Raw genomic sequence first — 17,449 nt, 5'->3', positions numbered from 1 at the left:
AAAAATAATACACAAATAAACTTGCTTTACTGGACAATTTCTACATATTGTCACAGATCACTGGATGAAAATGTATATTTTCGGGGTTCGAAAAGTATTATTTTTCATATTAAAAAAAGAAAAACAAGGAATGCAAATAATAAAAGGTTTTATTTATCTTTGTACTGTTGTTTCTGACATGGTTTTCTCCTACACCGAACTATCGCCCTCTTGTGTCTAAAGAAGAAAGGTGCATTTATCTTAAACTAAAACTGACATGATAATATTAATAACAATATGACACTAATAAAGCCTATTTTAGCTAAGTGGACAATATTACTCTGGAGATTAAAATACTGAATATAAAACAAATATAAAACCAAACATTTATGGTCTTCACATGATAACAAAATCATGCTTTTGTGCTTGTCTGCATGTTTTAATTGAAAGCACCTGCATGTTACATTCAAATACTGAATAATTAACACTAGAAAAATACATCTACTGTATGGCTGTTGCATTACACTACTGGAGGGTTAACAGTTAAAAGAAGGTGATTTAGAGGTATTAGGGCGTCCAGGTAAGCATCATCCCTGATTTATTTAATGTGTTTTGGAATTGAGTTTGAGATATGAAACTTTTCTAAAAGTTACAGTTCTTAAAAATTAAAGTAGGGACTAATGCAGTAGTAGTTGCAGATAAGGTACGGGAATCAGAGTGAACAAAATACAGTATATGATTTTCTTTTATAAAACTACATGAATGTAGTCAATTTTTACTGTTTCAGTCACCGTTGGTTTTTACACACAGTGTAAATTAAGTGCAGTCCTTCAGTGTATGTAGATGATGACAGTAGCTAAATTGTGAACTTTCCTTAAACAAAGAGTTGCTCCTCCTTCTCCGAGTGGCTGCGTCTTAGCTTCAAACTAGACAGGATCTTCTGGGCTGGAGAGGTCAGGTGATGCTCAGCAGAGATGGTTTTTGGATGGTGAATGCGATTCTGTCCAACACTGTGTCGATTACTGCTCAAATTTGCATTGTTATCAGCTTGTCTCCATCTTGTCATTTCATGAGGGGACCTCTCAGTTGTACTGGATGGAACTGCATCTCCAGGTGAAGTAACTGTGGTGTCCACTCCCAGCATGTACTGCACAACCTCTCTAGGGCTCAGTGGAACATCCACCTTACCCTCTGCTATTGTAGTAACCTGGTGGGGTTGCTGAATGATCTCATAGTGGCCTTCTAAGTTTTGTAGAACGCTCTGTGATCCAGCCTCTGGAGAGGAGCTGCTGCTGTTGTCTGCACTCCGATGACTGACCCTTTTGGGAGTTGCTGGCTGAGGTGTTGCAAAGTCTGGGTTAGAGAATTGAGTTCCTACGTTATGATACCGGTGATACTTCACAGGCTGTCTTGTAAAACGATAATGTGGTTGTGTGCCTGAATCAGAGGAAGATTTCCCTGTAGCTTTGCCTTGAGAATCACTTGATGTTGCTCTCATAGCTAGGACTAGAGTGAAAAAAAAAACATAATTGTGTGATTTAAAAAGTAAGCTAGTGCTATCACAAGCTATTGACTATAAACAAGGCTTGTGTTATCTTGCATATAGTTTAGCAAATTAAGCAAACCTTCCCTGAATATATCTGTCTGAGCTATATTGTAGAAAAAATGTATCTTATTTCTCAAATTGAAACTGAAATAAAATTTCTAAAAACATGCATATTGTTGATTTGAGATCTACTGTATCTACAGGTCCTTCTCAAAAAATTAGCATATTGTGATAAAGTTCATTATTTTCCATAATGTCATGATGAAAATTTAACATTCATATATTTTAGATTCATTGCACACTAACTGAAATATTTCAGGTCTTTTATTGTCTTAATACGGATGATTTTGGCATACAGCTCATGAAAACCCAAAATTCCTATCTCACAAAATTAGCATATCATTAAAAGGGTCTCTAAACGAGCTATGAACTGAATCAACGAGTTAACTCTAAACGCCTGCAAAAGATTCCTGAGGCCTTTAAAACTCCCAGCCTGGTTCATCACTCAAAACCCCAATCATGGGTAAGACTGCCGACCTGACTGTTGTCCAGAAGGCCACTATTGACACCCTCAAGCAAGAGGGTAAGACACAGAAAGGAATTTCTGAACGAATAGGCTGTTCCCAGAGTGCTGTATCAAGGCACCTTAGTGGGAAGTCTGTGGGAAGGAAAAAGTGTGGCAGAAAACGCTGCACAACAAGAAGAGGTGACCGGACCCTGAGGAAGATTGTGGAGAAGGGCCGATTCCAGACCTTGGGGGACCTGCGGAAGCAGTGGACTGAGTCTGGAGTAGAAACATCCAGAGCCACCGTGCACAGGCGTGTGCAGGAAATGGGCTACAGGTGCCGCATTCCCCAGACCTGGGCTACAGAGAAGCAGCACTGGACTGTTGCTCAGTGGTCCAAAGTACTTTTTTCGGATGAAAGCAAATTCTGCATGTCATTCGGAAATCAAGGTGCCAGAGTCTGGAGGAAGACTCGGGAGAAGGAAATGCCAAAATGCCAGAAGTCCAGTGTCAAGTACCCACAGTCAGTGATGGTCTGGGGTGCCGTGTCAGCTGCTGGTTTTGGTCCACTGTGTTTTATCAAGGGCAGGGTCAATGCAGCTAGCTATCAGGAGATTTTGGAGCACTTCATGCTTTCATCTGCTGAAAAGCTTTATGGAGATGAAGATTTCATTTTTCAGCACGACCTGGCACCTGCTCACAGTGCCAAAACCACTGGTAAATGGTTTACTGACCATGGTATAACTGTGCTCAATTGGCCTGCCAACTCTCCTGACCTGAACCCATAGAGAATCTGTGGGATATTGTGAAGAGAACGTTGAGAGACTCAAGACCCAACACTCCGGATGAGCTAAAGGGCGCTATCGAAGCATCCTGGGCCTCCATAAGACCTCAGCAGTGCCACAGGCTGATTGCCTCCATGCCACGCCGCATTGAAGCAGTCATTTCTGCAAAAGGATTCCCGACCAAGTATTGAGTGCATAACTGCACATGATTATTTGAAGGTTGACGTTTTTTGTATTAAAAACACTTTTCTTTTATTGGTCGGATGAAATATGCTAATTTTGTGAGATAGGAATTTTGGGTTTTCATGAGCTGTTTGCCAAAATCATCCGTATTAAGACAATAAAAGACCTGAAATATTTCAGTTAGTGTGCAATGAATCTAAAATATATGAATGTTAAATTTTCATCATGACATTATGGAAAATAATTAACTTTATCACAATATGAGTAGCGTAAGCTTCCTGTGCAGCAGAAAAAGACAAGTTCGTTTATTTTGTTCTTTGTTTTCGAAAGTTAGATATGAAGACTCATGAATGACACCACAACTTCTAATGTTAATCATATGTCATCAGTCTGGTAAAATTTTGACTATTTGTGCAACTGCTGAATTAAAATGAATCTTGCAAAATGTAAATGTATATCTGTTTTATGAAACCACATACCATCAAAGGGAAGTCTTAGTTCTAAAAATAACTAGAGGAAATGCGCTGAAAAAAGTGATGACAACAGAACTTGTGGCAGCCTACACCCACGGCATCGAGAGTTTAAAAAAATACCCTGCAACTCCACCTAAGCATCAGCAGCTTGTATGTAAGAAATTAGGTAAATAACCTGTTATCTTCAGGTTTGACCATTTAAATATGTCTTTTAGCACTAGCCTAACATGGCATCTGATGTATTACATGGGCAACTGAAAATACCAATAACAACGAAATATCTATGACATCAGTTTTATTTATTCCATCAGGGACATTTGCTTTATGCCCACATCTGCCTACCTGCACTCTCACTGGCTTCAAGGCTCAGCTGGTCCACTGCCTCATTGGATGAAGACTTGTCAGATACATAACCCTCGCTTGAGTCTCTCTTGATAACTTGTTTCTGTTGGAACGATACAAGTTGAGGTGGATTTCTGGGATTGTTTACTGATCGCTTCTAATCCTGCTACATTCTGAGATTAATTCTAAATGGGGCAACCGCTACATTATGTGCAATGATTTTGATCCTATTAGCCTTTGAGTAATTTCATTGAGTCATTTTAAATGTTTAACGTGGGATTTACATTTATTCTAGTTTAAGTAAATAGCAAAGTCCAAGAAACTAAAACTTGAAAGGACTTTATGCTAGACAGAGCTTCAAGCAGAAATAGAGCAGGTGTGCAGTTTCATAATGTGGAAGAAATGAGCAAAAGGTTAATGTGCTAAGGCTAATTAAAGTACGCACAAAGTAAATGTCAGGCAAATGTGATTTATCCTTTTAAGAGCATGATACTTACTTCTACAGACTTTGGACGCTCTCTAGGGGAAGTGTCAAGATCCAAGTCCGAAACAACTCCATCCACGGGACAGGAAGCTCTGGGAGGTGTTTCTGGGAGAGGTGCTGTAGGGGCTGGGGGAGGGGGTGTATTTATGCTTTGCTCAATGCCAAAAATCCTGTCATGATGTGTGATGAGGAACTCCACAAGCAAAGACTGGTAGGTTGTCTCCAGAAGGGCAATCATTGCCATGTCCGTAGACACTAGAGGGCGCAATAATGTCGGCCCAAACACAATGCCCAGATTGCTTGGGGACATCTTATTATCATAATTCTCTGAAACTCTGTGGGGTCAAAAACATTGACAGATGTAAGTACAACCTCACATAAAAACAAAGGGGCAAGAGTTAGGTTAAGTGGAAATAAAGATCTTCACTCTGTAGCATGCTTACCTTTGCAGATGAGAAATAAGGTGCTGCAAAGTCGTGTAGCAATGTGAAGGAAGCTTTTTCAGTAGCTTTTGTAATTTGTAAATATTGTCCATTATCTCATTGGGGTCTGGTGAGGTTTCCCTTTCACTTAGGTGCTGAAAGGACTTTCCCACCCTCAAGAATTCATTGTACAGGTCAAAGGTTAATAGAGGCTCCGGAAGCTAGAAAGTATAGCAATGATATGATTTGCTGAGAGGAGGACACGTTGCTAATGATGACTAATGTTCTTTTAAGTAACTAAACTTTTTTTCAAATCAAATGATAAATAGCCTTTTTATTGAACTTAATTGCAACTTCTAGATGTACCTCCTTGAAGAAGTGCTTTAGGATCGATGTGATGTCATGTGGAGAGAGATCAGAAAGGTCCACCTGGTCCTTCTGTGTCTCAAAGGTCTGGCAGAGCTTCTGAATACGAGGTTTTGATCCACTCACACGATATACCCCCTGAGAAACAAACAACAAACATCGATATTAGACAAGACGTTCAGACTTGAGAAGCTACACATTCTGGGTTGACCTTTATAAAAATGGTAAATAACTACCTGAACAGAGAGAGCACGACTTTCAATCTCAGATGTGCAGCATCGAACAACAAACGGCACCTCATCTGGCCTGTCTTGTAAAATCACAGAGAGGTCCACTCCAAATACTGTGCCCTTCTTCTGCTCACACTCCAGCTGACACACCTCCATACACTTCCTGTGGAAAGCTAGCCCACACTAAACATGTGGGAGAGAAAGAACAAATATTATCATGTCTTTTCTTATATTTTTTAATGTGCTTTGCTCTTTTGTCCATAATAGTTTGCATCATTACAGTTAATCTGTCAGACATGGCTTCATACCTCCTCACATTCAACCCCACTGACAACAATGTAGTTATCACACTGTTTGCATTTAACCATCTTGCTTTTCATTTTTTTGAGCCGATGTGTCAGTGCAGCTCGGGAAAACATTCGTGTTTTTACCGACTGGCCATCAGCATACTCTGTGGACATAGAAAGAAGACAGTTTTATGAAGTTTAATATCAATAGTGGTACGAATGATATGAATGTGTGCAGTGAGGAAACCAACCCGGTTCTGACACCATGTCCCGCTCATCCAAATCATCTGATGATACTGTCAAAGTAGATCCGGTTTTAGGAAGTCTCCTGTAAGCTTAAACAGGAAACAGGAAAAATGCTAAATTCTGGCAAAATCTTCATTTTTATGCAAATATTTAGTTACAGGAATAAATGAAGGGCTGTTCTTACCAGGGCTCGAAAGGGATTCCAAACTGCCACCAATACTCTCACTGTCACTGTGCCCTGTTTTTCCTAAAGAGCATCAAAATACAAGTTAAACTAAAGAGAATACTTTGTTAAAACCTTTTTTGTCATGATGTAATCTTGTGGAGCCCTTACTGCCTTCAGTGAGTCGTTTGTAAGGACTATCCTCTGTCATTGGTAAAGAATCCTGCAGAGGGCTGAGAATGTTGCTGGTTTTTCTTTTGGTGCTTTTAAATAAAGGATTAAAAACATAATTTTGGTGAGTAAAATAGTAAAAATAGCACAAATAGATCCATTGAACCAGTAGATATAAAACAATGTCTGCTGCAGTTCTATTGAAAAACTTCCAATCTCAGAAATGTTTTAGCTCAGATCCTTACATTTTACCATGAGGAGTGTAGTCCTGAAAGGTGAAGGTTTGGAGAGTTTGCTCAGGGCGACGCTTGCTGAGGATATAAAGCACATAGGGTTCTCCAGGCTCTACAGTTCTGCAAGTCAACTCAAGGTTCTGATAACTGAGAGGCATGGGCTCTGTCTGCTGTCGCTGGTAGTAGAACATATTGACTGTGACCTGAGGCAAAGAGACACTGAGGTTCAAGGGTCAATAACTGTTAAGGTGTTAATTTTTAACATAACATTATTAAGACAATTGCTTTTTGAGGTAAAACTGTAACTTTTGTTTTCATAATGTAAGCTCATGTCAAAAACCTTCTAAAAAATCCTAGTGTTGAAGCGTGGTTTATTTACACAAGTATAAAAAGCATTGCAACTTCTTAGCTGAAACAAGACATTAGCTAGTTAACACAGCAGTGTATACATACAGTATAGTATATTAAGGCAAAGGGTTACCAATGGTACCTGAAATCATTGTTTTACAAGACACCTTGTCTAGATGCATGACAGGATAAAAAAACAATGGTTCTTATTTTTATACCAACCTCTTTGAGCAAATTGTCTCCCTGACAGATGAGCTTGCGAATGTGAGAAATGATTCTTTCTTTGGTCTTTACTAATTCGTCTTGGGTGAACTGGGCGTCAATTACACCTTGTCTGTAGAGAAGTTCTGCCTCTAAAACCTAGGAAAAACCCAAAGTGGACCTGAGAGTTGGTAAACAGTCGAAAACCTCTTTATGTTTCTTTGTTTATGGGATAAAACACATACTTACTGTACTTAAATTACCACCGTCTTTTCAAAAAAGGTTACTGTGTAGACTTAACATAGCAAATACTTAGAGCATCCCTTTACCATCATCAATATAAGGCCTTCATGGAAAACTGACGCAAATACTATTGGAAAAAGTTTATCTGACACTACTTACTATAGGTTTAATGCAAGAGCGAATATGAATATATCTGTTCAGAGTTAAACAAATAAAGACAAGACAAATATGTGTTTTTTTCCGAGGACTGCATTAACTTCATGTATTTATAACTTAAGTTTAACAAACCTTTGACTGGGCTTCATCCTTGGACTTCCTCCTCTTATCGAGTGTTTTTACTCCAACTGTATCATCCACAGCTTTCGCTGAGATTGCTTTCGCCTTTTCCAGCTCTTCACAGCGCTGGAAGTATTGATGCTTGGCCTTTTTAAAAGCTGTTACTGCATCATTCTGAAAATAAAAAATAGTTATACACAGTAGAATAAAGAAGGTAATATTTATTATTAGTTACAGATGATTTATAAAAAAGCATCCAAACACGTCATGTCCGGCGGGTATCGGGGCGGAGGGCTGGATGGTGGCGTGGAGGAGTTGCAGCGTGTGGGGTAGTAAGGTTGCGTCCTCTTTTTGGATGTGGGGTCACCAGCATTTGAATCGGCAGACCGGTGACATTGGAGCTGAGCTTGTTGGGGTTTCTCCTTGGGCTGTCGTTGCAGTGGCAGGGATGTGGTGCGTTTGTGTGGTTGCAGGGGCATGGTGGGGGCTGCAGGCCCCGGGTTTATGCTGCCGACCAGGAACCTCTTGCCAGGTGAGTTTGTCCCGTCTTGATGTGGGGTCAAGGGCACCGTTGCTCGGTGGTGTCTACTTTGGTGCGCTTGTGGTCAGGGGCTTGGATGGCATTGCGCAGGGCCCTTGCCTTACCATCATGGCATGCCGTGTGGTGGAGGGCAGGATGTGGCAGGGTGCTTGGAGTGGAGCTGTGTGTGTCTTTATCGGCTTTTCGGGGTGGAGCTCATCTGTGGGGGTGCAACCCTGTGGGGAGGGGATCTATGGTGTTTGGGTCCGGGGGCATGTGTGATATCTGTGTTCTGGTTGGGGGTGGCCCTGTGAGAAGATTCATGTTGGGGTTTGTGGAGAGTGGGGGAGCTCATGGGGTTGAGATCAGAATTCATTGGAGGGTTCCTAGGATGGATCTGGTTGGGCAGGTCCATTTGGACCAGGCAGCCCTCCATTGTATGTGGCCCCCTCTCTGGATGGGGACGGGGGTCATTGTGGACTGGGGTTGGAGCGGAGGGTCGGGGACTGGGCAGGGGCCTTTGGATTTCGGGTGGTGCCGGCACTAGTCTGGGCTGGTGCTGGGGCGGTCTGCCTGTCTCCACTCCAAAGGAAGGGGACCACCTCTTGTGTCCATGGGCTGGTTGCCCCTCTAGGGTATCAGTACCTGGACCTGGGAGTATAGAGTATGTATGGGGAGTGTGAGTGAGTGTAAGATGTCCATTGTTGTGTGTCTTTAAGTTGGGTGTGTCTGTGTGAGTGTTTTTTATGTGTACTCATGAGGGTCGGAATGTGTGATTGTGACTGTGTGCGCCTGTTTTTGTGCCAGGTTGTGTCTTGGGCTGTTGCCCTAACCCTAACCCTCTACTGGATAATCTTTTTCTTCTATTTTCTTCCTGACACACTCCATACTTTTGGCTGGTGTCTCTGCCCGCTGATGTATTGGTGGTTTTCGGTGTCCGGGGCTGGGTGCTATGGTGTGTGCTGGCTCACTCTCGGAGCCTGGGCCCCCTAGCTCTGTCGGGCCTCTGCTTGGAGAATGATGTGTCCCAGGTTTTTGGGTCTCTGGGTACATGGCTGGATCTGCGCTGGAGTAGATCCAGCTGCACCTCCCTGGGGCTTCTGCGCTGTGACTGCTGGCTGATTCCCCAGGGGCTCTCCGCTTCTGTTCTTTAGGGTGGTTGTGGTAGTCCCGGCGGTCGTCCTCCCCAGGGTTCCTGTCTGGGGGGCCTTTGGATGTCTGTGGCTCAGATCTCCTCTGTGTCTGTCTTGGGCCCAGGGGGGCAGGTCTGTGGCTTCTCACACTCGCTATTGCATATTTTTATGGAGAAACCTTATATACACAAGTATGCTCACACTTACACCCATAGGTGTTTGATACAGGTGTTAACAGATACACAGATGTTATATATTGAGCCGCAGTTAAAACTAAATACATCTTGCATTCATTAGTACACTTTTGGGTAACAAGGCTGTTGTTTCTGCAGGTGTAGAAGCAGTCTTCTAGGGTGTTATTCTGTATTCTCTTTACCCTTCTTTCTCTCCATTACTTTTTTCTCCTTCTCTCCCTTTTTCCTTTTTGCCCCACCTCTACACTGAGAGACTTCAAAAATATATTACATTTACCATTTTATTGTGTTCTAAATGTAGAATGCCTTTTATTGTAACTATCTAGCCACCTATTTAGCAACAGCTTTTTGAGTTTGACAAGAAATGTCTTGCAATAAACAGAGCTTCACCTCAGCTATAAACAGAAAACCTGTTTCACTCACCATCTTCCTTTGTGCCCTTGCCCACTGCTCTTTAAACTCTCTGCGCCACTTATCGATCTCGGTCCTCTTGTCAGCCAAAGCCTATATAACAAAAACAATGCTTGGCATCAAACATCCTAGAATCTAAAGATGGTTTATTGAAACTTTTTGTTGAAGTTTGAATGTTGACATTTCTACCTGGTAGCAGCGGTTGTGCAAGAGCTCTGAAGTCCTTCTGGAGGTCACACTATTCTTTATGTCTTGTTCCAAGGCCATGGTGTAAATATACTGTAGTGGCATCATTTCCTGAAGAGGCAAGAACATTTTTATTTTGTTTTACCAACTTCGGATTTGAGGTACAATATTGCATTCCAAAACATTACAGTAGTAAAAAGAAGAGAATATTTTTATTTGGTTACCAAGGTCGTACCTGTTGTACCACATTGACCTTTGCTCCTTCAGCTGCCTTCATCACATTTTTTGCAAATTCTTGCTCTGTCAATTAAAAAGATCAGGTAATATTGACACCATATTTCTAAAACTGTGTATGCACAATTTAATGCTAAAGGTTCCATTATGATGAACTTTCATCAAATTATGTTAATAATTTCATTTTAAAAGAAGGGCCACACTTAGTTAAAAAGGGACAAAGGAGAAATAAATCTGGTTATCTAATATCTAGAGATAAACTCCTGATCAAGTTCTGTTAAATAGCTGATATTTGGTAATGATTAGTTAATGAGTAATCAGCCAGTTTCTGATTACTTTGACACACATTTTAGCAACATCTGTTTAGCAGAGAATTTACTTTCTCTAGAAACTGAAGCAGATCCAGCTTTCCTAGGACCTGCTGACTCCGTTCTACCAGGCCACCACCAAGAGTCCCATGTCCTATTGCTGCACAGTGTGGTTTGCAAGGTCCACATTGAAAGATAGGAAAACTAAAGTGGGTGTGTTGAGAATAGTAGAGAGGTTGTTTGGAATATTGCTATCATCTATGGAAGAAATAAAATTTAAAGTTCGTAGTCTGTTTCAATTTTCTAAAATTATTATTTCTTTGAATTCATTTATTTTAAGACCCAGGTTGTTATAGGAACACCACTGTACCAAATGCTTTATCCGCTCTCCGTAGGCTGTTTCGTTGTTGTCATGACTCAGTACCAAAATGTCAGTCTCCTGAGCAAACTGAAGGGTGTTTGTGGTATGAATGAGTGGGCAGTCCAGTGTGAACTCAGAGTAGAGGAAAGGAGTGGGAACACAGCCCCATGGTGCACCAGTACTCAAGATAAAAGTAGCTAAGATGTGATCACCCCGTTCTCACCTTCTGTGGTTGGTTTCTGCAGAATGACAGCACCTATGCATATAGTGACCTACCCACACCCAAACTGCTCAGTTTTTAACTAAGGTGATGTCAACGTTAGGACACTAAAGTCTAGTACACAAGAAGCCAGTAAGGAACAAATGACTTAAAAATATAACTCACTCTGAACTTGTACCTAGTACGTCATAATTTCTAGATTATCATCATGTAATAAAAGACTAGCAGTTAGTCATGATTTGTCCCTATTAGTTTCTTTGTAATTAAGCCCTTATTTAAAAAATGGCAGTGTACTGTTATTATTGGAGAACAGAACTTACAACTTATTGCTATTCACTGTGTAAACATTAATTTTGTTTGAGCTCCACCCAGTTTTATATGTTGTTGCAATAGACTGCTTCAGACACAGCTTCTGTGAGCAACTCTGTTTTTTGATCACTTCCTCTAGACTTGTAATCTTTATATCCCTTTCTGGACACCACCTGTTCAGGCTGGTGGATGGGTAACCAGTGTCTATGTGCTCTGAATGAACCCCGTCTTTTTTATTACCCTCCTCTTACTTGCTAATCTTTAATCCTTTCTCTCCATGTGTTGTTCTCTGGGGAGACTGCACATGATCAAGCAGGCTCAGTAGGTCCATTATTATAAAATATGATCAATTTCTCTACTAAAATACTGCATGTGCACATATATGTATTTTTTTTCTCTCCCAATTTGCCAAAACAAAGCAAGATCATGCTCTGCTTCTTTAGCTGAAGAACATTTGGTGAAATACACAATACCACCAAAGACCAACCACCATTTTCCAAAACAACTATCTTCTTAGTGAATGACAGTCAACATGCATTTTGTGAACAACTCTTGTATGGCAGCATTTGCTTACCTGTTATGTTTTAATACACCACCTGCATGATAGTGCACTCATTTGCATGTTACTTTGCTGCTACCTTGTTTCATCATTTTGTGAACTCACCCAAGCAGATTCTCTTCTCCATCCAGGCAAGAAGGTCCTTGGCATAGCGGCACCACATCTTGCCGTACTGCAGTGCTGTCTCCACTCCTTCCTCACAGCGAAAGAGGGCCAAGTCTGCTTCTTGGGCTGTGAGGGAGTACATCAGCATCACTGTAGGCTTTGTACACTTGGAGATGAATCCAGAGATAATACTGGGGTTGCTGAACTACACCCAAAAGCTTTTCTTTCCTGGAGGACTTAATCTACCACCAGCCTCAAAGGAACACCAATCTATTCTACAGTGTCAGCCCCAAGATTGTACTTCAAATCAGACAAGATAGAGCCACCAAAAAATCGAACAAAGTTTTAAAAAGGAACACAAACCCAGCACAGGAAAAATTGATTGCATCTGGAAAGTCATAGCTGTTCCTCAGGGTAAGTTGTCGTTTCCTGGTGTTCTCAGCAGAATGTGAACATGTCAACACAGTTCATGTATATTTTTCCAAAAAAAAGGGATGTGTGTCATAGAGTAGGGCTTATATCAACCACAGATGAACAGCTCTAGAAAAATAACTTCCCTCCTCTCCTCTGTTCCTCTCTTTGAATGGCCCCTCCCCCTCACACCTGTTCACTTCTGGTCAGCTTTTGAGAGCTGGGCCACTTGATGAGACCAGAACAACATCACAGAGCCAGGGGGGCACTATCAGACATCACCATGTCATTACTTTACTGTAAACTGGCTGACAGCTTGTTTATTTGCCAACCTCTGACTTCCTTCTCTCTGAGTCATTCTGCCACTGAGTGGATGATGTATGCGTGAAAATTACATGCTCTTAAAATAGCTCTCCACAAAACGTTTTATTCTTTGACCTTTTCTTTGCGTTCAAACCCAGCGCAGTGTTTGAGAATAGAAGGTTGTCACAATTTCACTTCAAAACTTGTAATTCTTCCAACAAGTTCACACGTTATGGCATTGTCAACAAGTAAAGGCCATCAGAAAGAGTGCTGTAACTTATCTCAGAGGTTCCTCACTCAGCCATGTAGATTTTATTTCCTCAATGTTTTGACGTGGACACCAAATCCAATTGTAGCATGTGAAAAATCCAACTGGGGGATTTTTTTTGTCAGAGATCAAAAAGTAATCCAAAAGGGTGAAAAAAGTATGGCCTGGTGATGTGTTCGTATTGATTATTTAAAAATTCAATGTTTGAGGAGACCTTATGAACGTTTTAAGAAAACAGCCCATGTGTAATGCTGTGCTGCTAAATGACTACCACCCATGGCACTTGGATTGAGGATTATCCTAGTTAGTCCAGATTGCTGAGTGAAAGATCTTACAGTAGCACTAAGGTTTACCTCCTGGAGTGTTGATTGGCCTTCAGAGATAAAACAGAGTGGGGGAGGAGTTGTTGAAGTAACAAGATTTTGTTTAGTGTAATGATTTTTTTTGTGTCTTTGCAGTTAAGACCAAGCTAATTCATAACCCAGAGAGATTTAGATTTAAAATAACTTGAAGATTTTTTATTACTATTATTTAAATTTTAATAATATGGGAGAAATTGATTTATACCTTTTTTTTAAAAATCCATGTAAAACCATTTTCTCATTTTCTGGTGAGATAGATAGATAGATAGATAGATAGATAGATAGATAGATAGATAGATAGATAGATAGATAGATAGATAGATAGATAGATAGATAGATAGATAGATAGATAGATAGATAGATAGATAGATAGATAGATAGATAGATAGATAGATAGATAGATAGATAGATAGATAGATAGATAGATAGATAGATAGATAGATAGATAGATAGATAGATAGATAGATAGATAGATAGATAGATAGATAGATAGATAGATAGATAGATAGATAGATAGATAGATAGATAGATAGATAGATAGATAGATAGATAGATAGATAGATAGATGCATGGCATCTTTCTGCAGGTATTTAGAAAATGTTCCTTTGTCTTTGATTTAGAAAGAGCTCCTTGCTATCACCCTAATCTTTAGCTCCCTCCACAGATTATATACCTTTCAGGACTCTGACTGAGCCACTACAAAATTTTAAAATTACTTCCATTCAAAATAAATATGTTGGTAAAATAAAAATGCTGGTAAGATTAAATCTGACTCTGTCATGGGCATGAATATTTTTTGGCTTAACTATATATGGCTTTTGTTGTCTACACACGGTCTGCTGTGATAACAAGTTTTCATTAAACTGTGGAAGTTGAGCACCGGAGCATCTAATAATGGGTGCAGTCTATTTAGTCTGTATTTTTTCCACCGAGCCTTGTAACTCTGACATCTCTTTATTTAGTCTATCCTTTCTTCTCGAGTGTAATAAATTTGGAGCATCTGTGTCCCGCTTAAATCCTCTTGCTTTATCCTAATCTTGTTACAACAGGTTAACTGTAACTTACAGCTAAGAGTGAGGAAATAGCAAATACTAAAATAGACTATGCATTGCTAACAGCAGCTCATGTTTCTTGTAAGAAACTGATAGGATGACTTAAATCAGTGACATCATGTCACTGAACAGGTGATTAAACTAGTGACCTTAAGCACTGGAACAATGTTCTGATAAATGTTGTACAGGGCCCTGTACATCACCTGCTCAAGGTTTATGCAAGCTAGACATGACGATGACTACACAGCACGGAGTCAATAAATTGTTCACCAGCATTCTTATTTACTCTCTGACTTCAGGAGGAAATAGTACCTGTTTGGTTTCCATCGCCTTCACCACCCTCAGCACCAATCTGTAAATTAAAAAAATGCTTACACTATCTAAGTACATCTACAGTCAACACAGCACTCTGTTAGAGGGATGATAACAGACATTCATTTTTTCTAGAGTAAATAAAATCAGCTATTTTAATAACAGACAGGTTCTCATTAGTTTTAAGGAAAAGAAATCTTACATGTTCATTATTTTGCTCTGTGAACTCTGCACCTTCTCCAGGGCTGGATTCTGAGATGAATTGGCAATCATTATCTATTAGCAGATTCTCTACTTCTCTGAACACAGGAGAAAATGTAACAGGAGAGAAAAATGCACAATCAAAAACAAATACCTCAAAACTACAGGGTTTGTCAATGAATATGAGCTGTGTCCATTTCATAACAAAAGTAAAAAGGAATCACATAATCTAGGGGTCATTTTATTCCCCTACTTTACGTCATTTATGCATTAAATTTTGTTAACATCTCTGTCAATTAAAGGAAATTCAGCAGTTGTGTAAAATTCATTAAATTAGAAGGACTTTTATCTGAGTTTATCAGAAAGTAAGAATTCAAATTAGAGATGATAAAAAACCTATACATATAAAAAGAATTATTAAAATGTAGAAAGAAGTATGAATATAAATGCTAAACATGTAATTCAGTACTTTTAGATGTGAATATTTTAATAAGTGCTTTATTTTTCTGTAACAAATAAAAAAAGCCACAAATATCCGGTTCAACAGTTTATACATACATATATATATACTTACGTCGAGATTAAAGAGAGATCAAGATTATCGAAATCCCTGAAGATCTCACTGTATCGCTTGGTTTCATATTTAAGAGGCTTCCTCACCTCTGAAATAAAAAATCAAAAAGATATGATAAGACGGTCATCCTATTTATGTCCCACATCTTAAGTTTTAATAAAACATGTTGATAGAACACAATGAATACAGAGATGTGGCAAAATCAGCTTTGAATACATAACAATAAACACCTAATAGTGCATAATCCAGATGTTTTGTTTTTTATTGCAGTTACACATGCAGGTTAAACTGTGTGATACACATCAACTACAGAACGGTTTACAAACATAATGAATTTTACAAGTAGACAAATGACACACATATTAGGATTAGTTACTGAATAAAACAAAATCGAACTGAGGTCCTCTTTTAGACAATAGTATCTCACAGCATTTCCTGAAGATTTCTGAGAAGCACAGTTCTTTTGATCAAATATGAGCTAAATACACAAGGCAGATAAAAAGTGTATTTTGTAAATGAAAAGTCAAACTTCTGTGTGTATGCTATTCAACTATTGTCTCATCTTCTGACAATAAAATAGGTTTTACCCCAATTAATTACAACAGATGCAGCAAGTAAGTTAAAGAAATCTCCCTCTCTAAGAGGCGCCTCCATCTTGGTCAACCACATCCTGCTCACAATTTGTGTCACGTCCCATAATGCACAGAGTGCCTGTTTTTCACACCAGTAGGGTTTCAGTGACAGAAAGTGAACTGAGAGTAAGAAACATATTTAAGCAAAGTTCAACATCAAACTTCCACAATCAGGCCAAAACAGTTTTGTTTGCTGATTATGTGCAAGATTTTGTAAAGGGTTCATGTACGTTTAACATCATTACATTTGTTGCATATTTTGCAAGATTTCTAAACAGAAATGTTAACATTTCTGCACATCTGTGATCTGGTACACCAGTCCCAGTCATATCGTATTATAATGGCCACATCCTGTTCAATAAAAAAATCAGAAGTCAAGCATACAAAAGACAGAACTAGAATGTCTCAAAATGAAGGAAGAATTCAGGAAGTTCACAAACCCTTCTGTGACGAGCAGGATGCCTCAAAGCACCACCACTTCTCTAACAGGCACATTTAGGCCCACTGTGCATGCAACATGTGCATGCACCCACATGCAAAGTCTATTCCAATATGGCACCACTGCAATGTCAGCAATTTTCCAAAAAACATCAAACCAAATTTGCCAAAATGGTCATTTTCTACCATACATCTGATAGAAATTGATAAAAAAATTTAAAGATTTATTAATAACCTTGGAGAACAAAATATATGAAGAGCAAGAGATCATTGAAGCAAACTTTTAACCAAAGGTTGCATTCTCACCTGTAGTTAGAGAATCCTTGTTTAATACTCCTTCTTCCATTTCTCCTTGCTTTCCACGTACCAGCTAGATCCTAACAGATATACTCGCACATCATTGCACCTACATTCACTCAACAATACACCATTTTTAAAAAATGTGCTGTTGTAGAGGTCGGGAATTTGCTCTAGAACTTGTATACGCAGAGATACACCAGCAGAAAATGACCAGCACACCGCTCTGACTTTGCTACCGTTAAATCTATCAGAAGATCTTCCTCTGCTAGAGTGGAGGTTGGCCAATGTTTTCACCATGAGGGGAAGAGGAAGTGTATCTCTGTGTCACAGTAGGACCCACCCACACTATCTCACCAAATATAGCGAGAAGGTGCCACTGTGTTAGGTTTGTGCTGTCTTACATAAAAAGAATGGTGATTTCTTAAAGATGGATATGTAACAGCTTGTGGTAAAACATGTCATCTAGCACTTCATCTATGCTTCTTATACCTGATGGAAAAAACAGATAGCAGATGGTGCACCCAGTGCGCAAGGAGAGCTAAGGAGGTCACAGCTAACAGGTACTTCATCTGA

General features: G+C 39.6%; 1 protein-coding gene across 2 annotated transcripts; it reads right to left on the bottom strand.

The window, feature by feature from the left end:
* Nucleotides 1–131: 131 nt before the first annotated feature.
* LOC124862878 (GEM-interacting protein-like) lies at nt 132–17,428 on the bottom strand. 2 transcript variants are annotated; one of them, XM_047357064.1, is made up of 21 exons: nt 16,883–17,428; nt 15,507–15,594; nt 14,934–15,030; nt 14,732–14,771; nt 12,024–12,149; nt 10,163–10,227; nt 9,931–10,038; nt 9,754–9,834; nt 7,496–7,657; nt 6,986–7,123; nt 6,428–6,618; nt 6,183–6,274; nt 6,033–6,095; nt 5,854–5,937; nt 5,624–5,766; nt 5,322–5,498; nt 5,086–5,223; nt 4,741–4,940; nt 4,311–4,632; nt 3,814–3,916; nt 132–1,485 (listed from the first exon to the last, which is right to left on the bottom strand). In XM_047357064.1, the coding sequence occupies exons 1-21, from the start codon at nt 16,920–16,922 to the stop codon at nt 854–856; spliced, it is 3,090 nt and encodes a 1,029-aa protein (XP_047213020.1). In that variant the 5' UTR covers nt 16,923–17,428; the 3' UTR covers nt 132–853. The 2 variants fall into 2 exon arrangements, with proteins under 2 accessions (XP_047213020.1, XP_047213021.1); XM_047357065.1 differs by lacking the exons at nt 14,732–14,771; nt 14,934–15,030; nt 15,507–15,594; nt 16,883–17,428 and adding an exon at nt 12,387–13,288.
* Between the last annotated feature and the right edge of the window lie 21 nt (nt 17,429–17,449).

Source organism: Girardinichthys multiradiatus, chromosome X, assembly GCF_021462225.1.
Source record: "Girardinichthys multiradiatus isolate DD_20200921_A chromosome X, DD_fGirMul_XY1, whole genome shotgun sequence".
Classification (NCBI taxonomy): domain Eukaryota; kingdom Metazoa; phylum Chordata; class Actinopteri; order Cyprinodontiformes; family Goodeidae; genus Girardinichthys; species Girardinichthys multiradiatus.
Note: the sequence above shows the minus strand (reverse complement) of the source record. Positions and strands in the feature narration are given on the sequence as shown.

Excerpts from the sequence above, each read along its gene's own strand:
- LOC124862878 (XM_047357064.1), bottom strand. The coding sequence starts at position 16,922 with ATGGAAGAAGGAGTATTAAACAAGGATTCTCTAACTACAG. Across the intron at positions 5,767-5,853 it reads GGACATGGTGTCAGAACCGG|AGTATGCTGATGGCCAGTCG; the intron begins GTTGGTTTCCTC and ends CTATGTCCACAG. Across the intron at positions 4,633-4,740 it reads CTTATTTCTCATCTGCAAAG|AGTTTCAGAGAATTATGATA; the intron begins GTAAGCATGCTA and ends TTGACCCCACAG.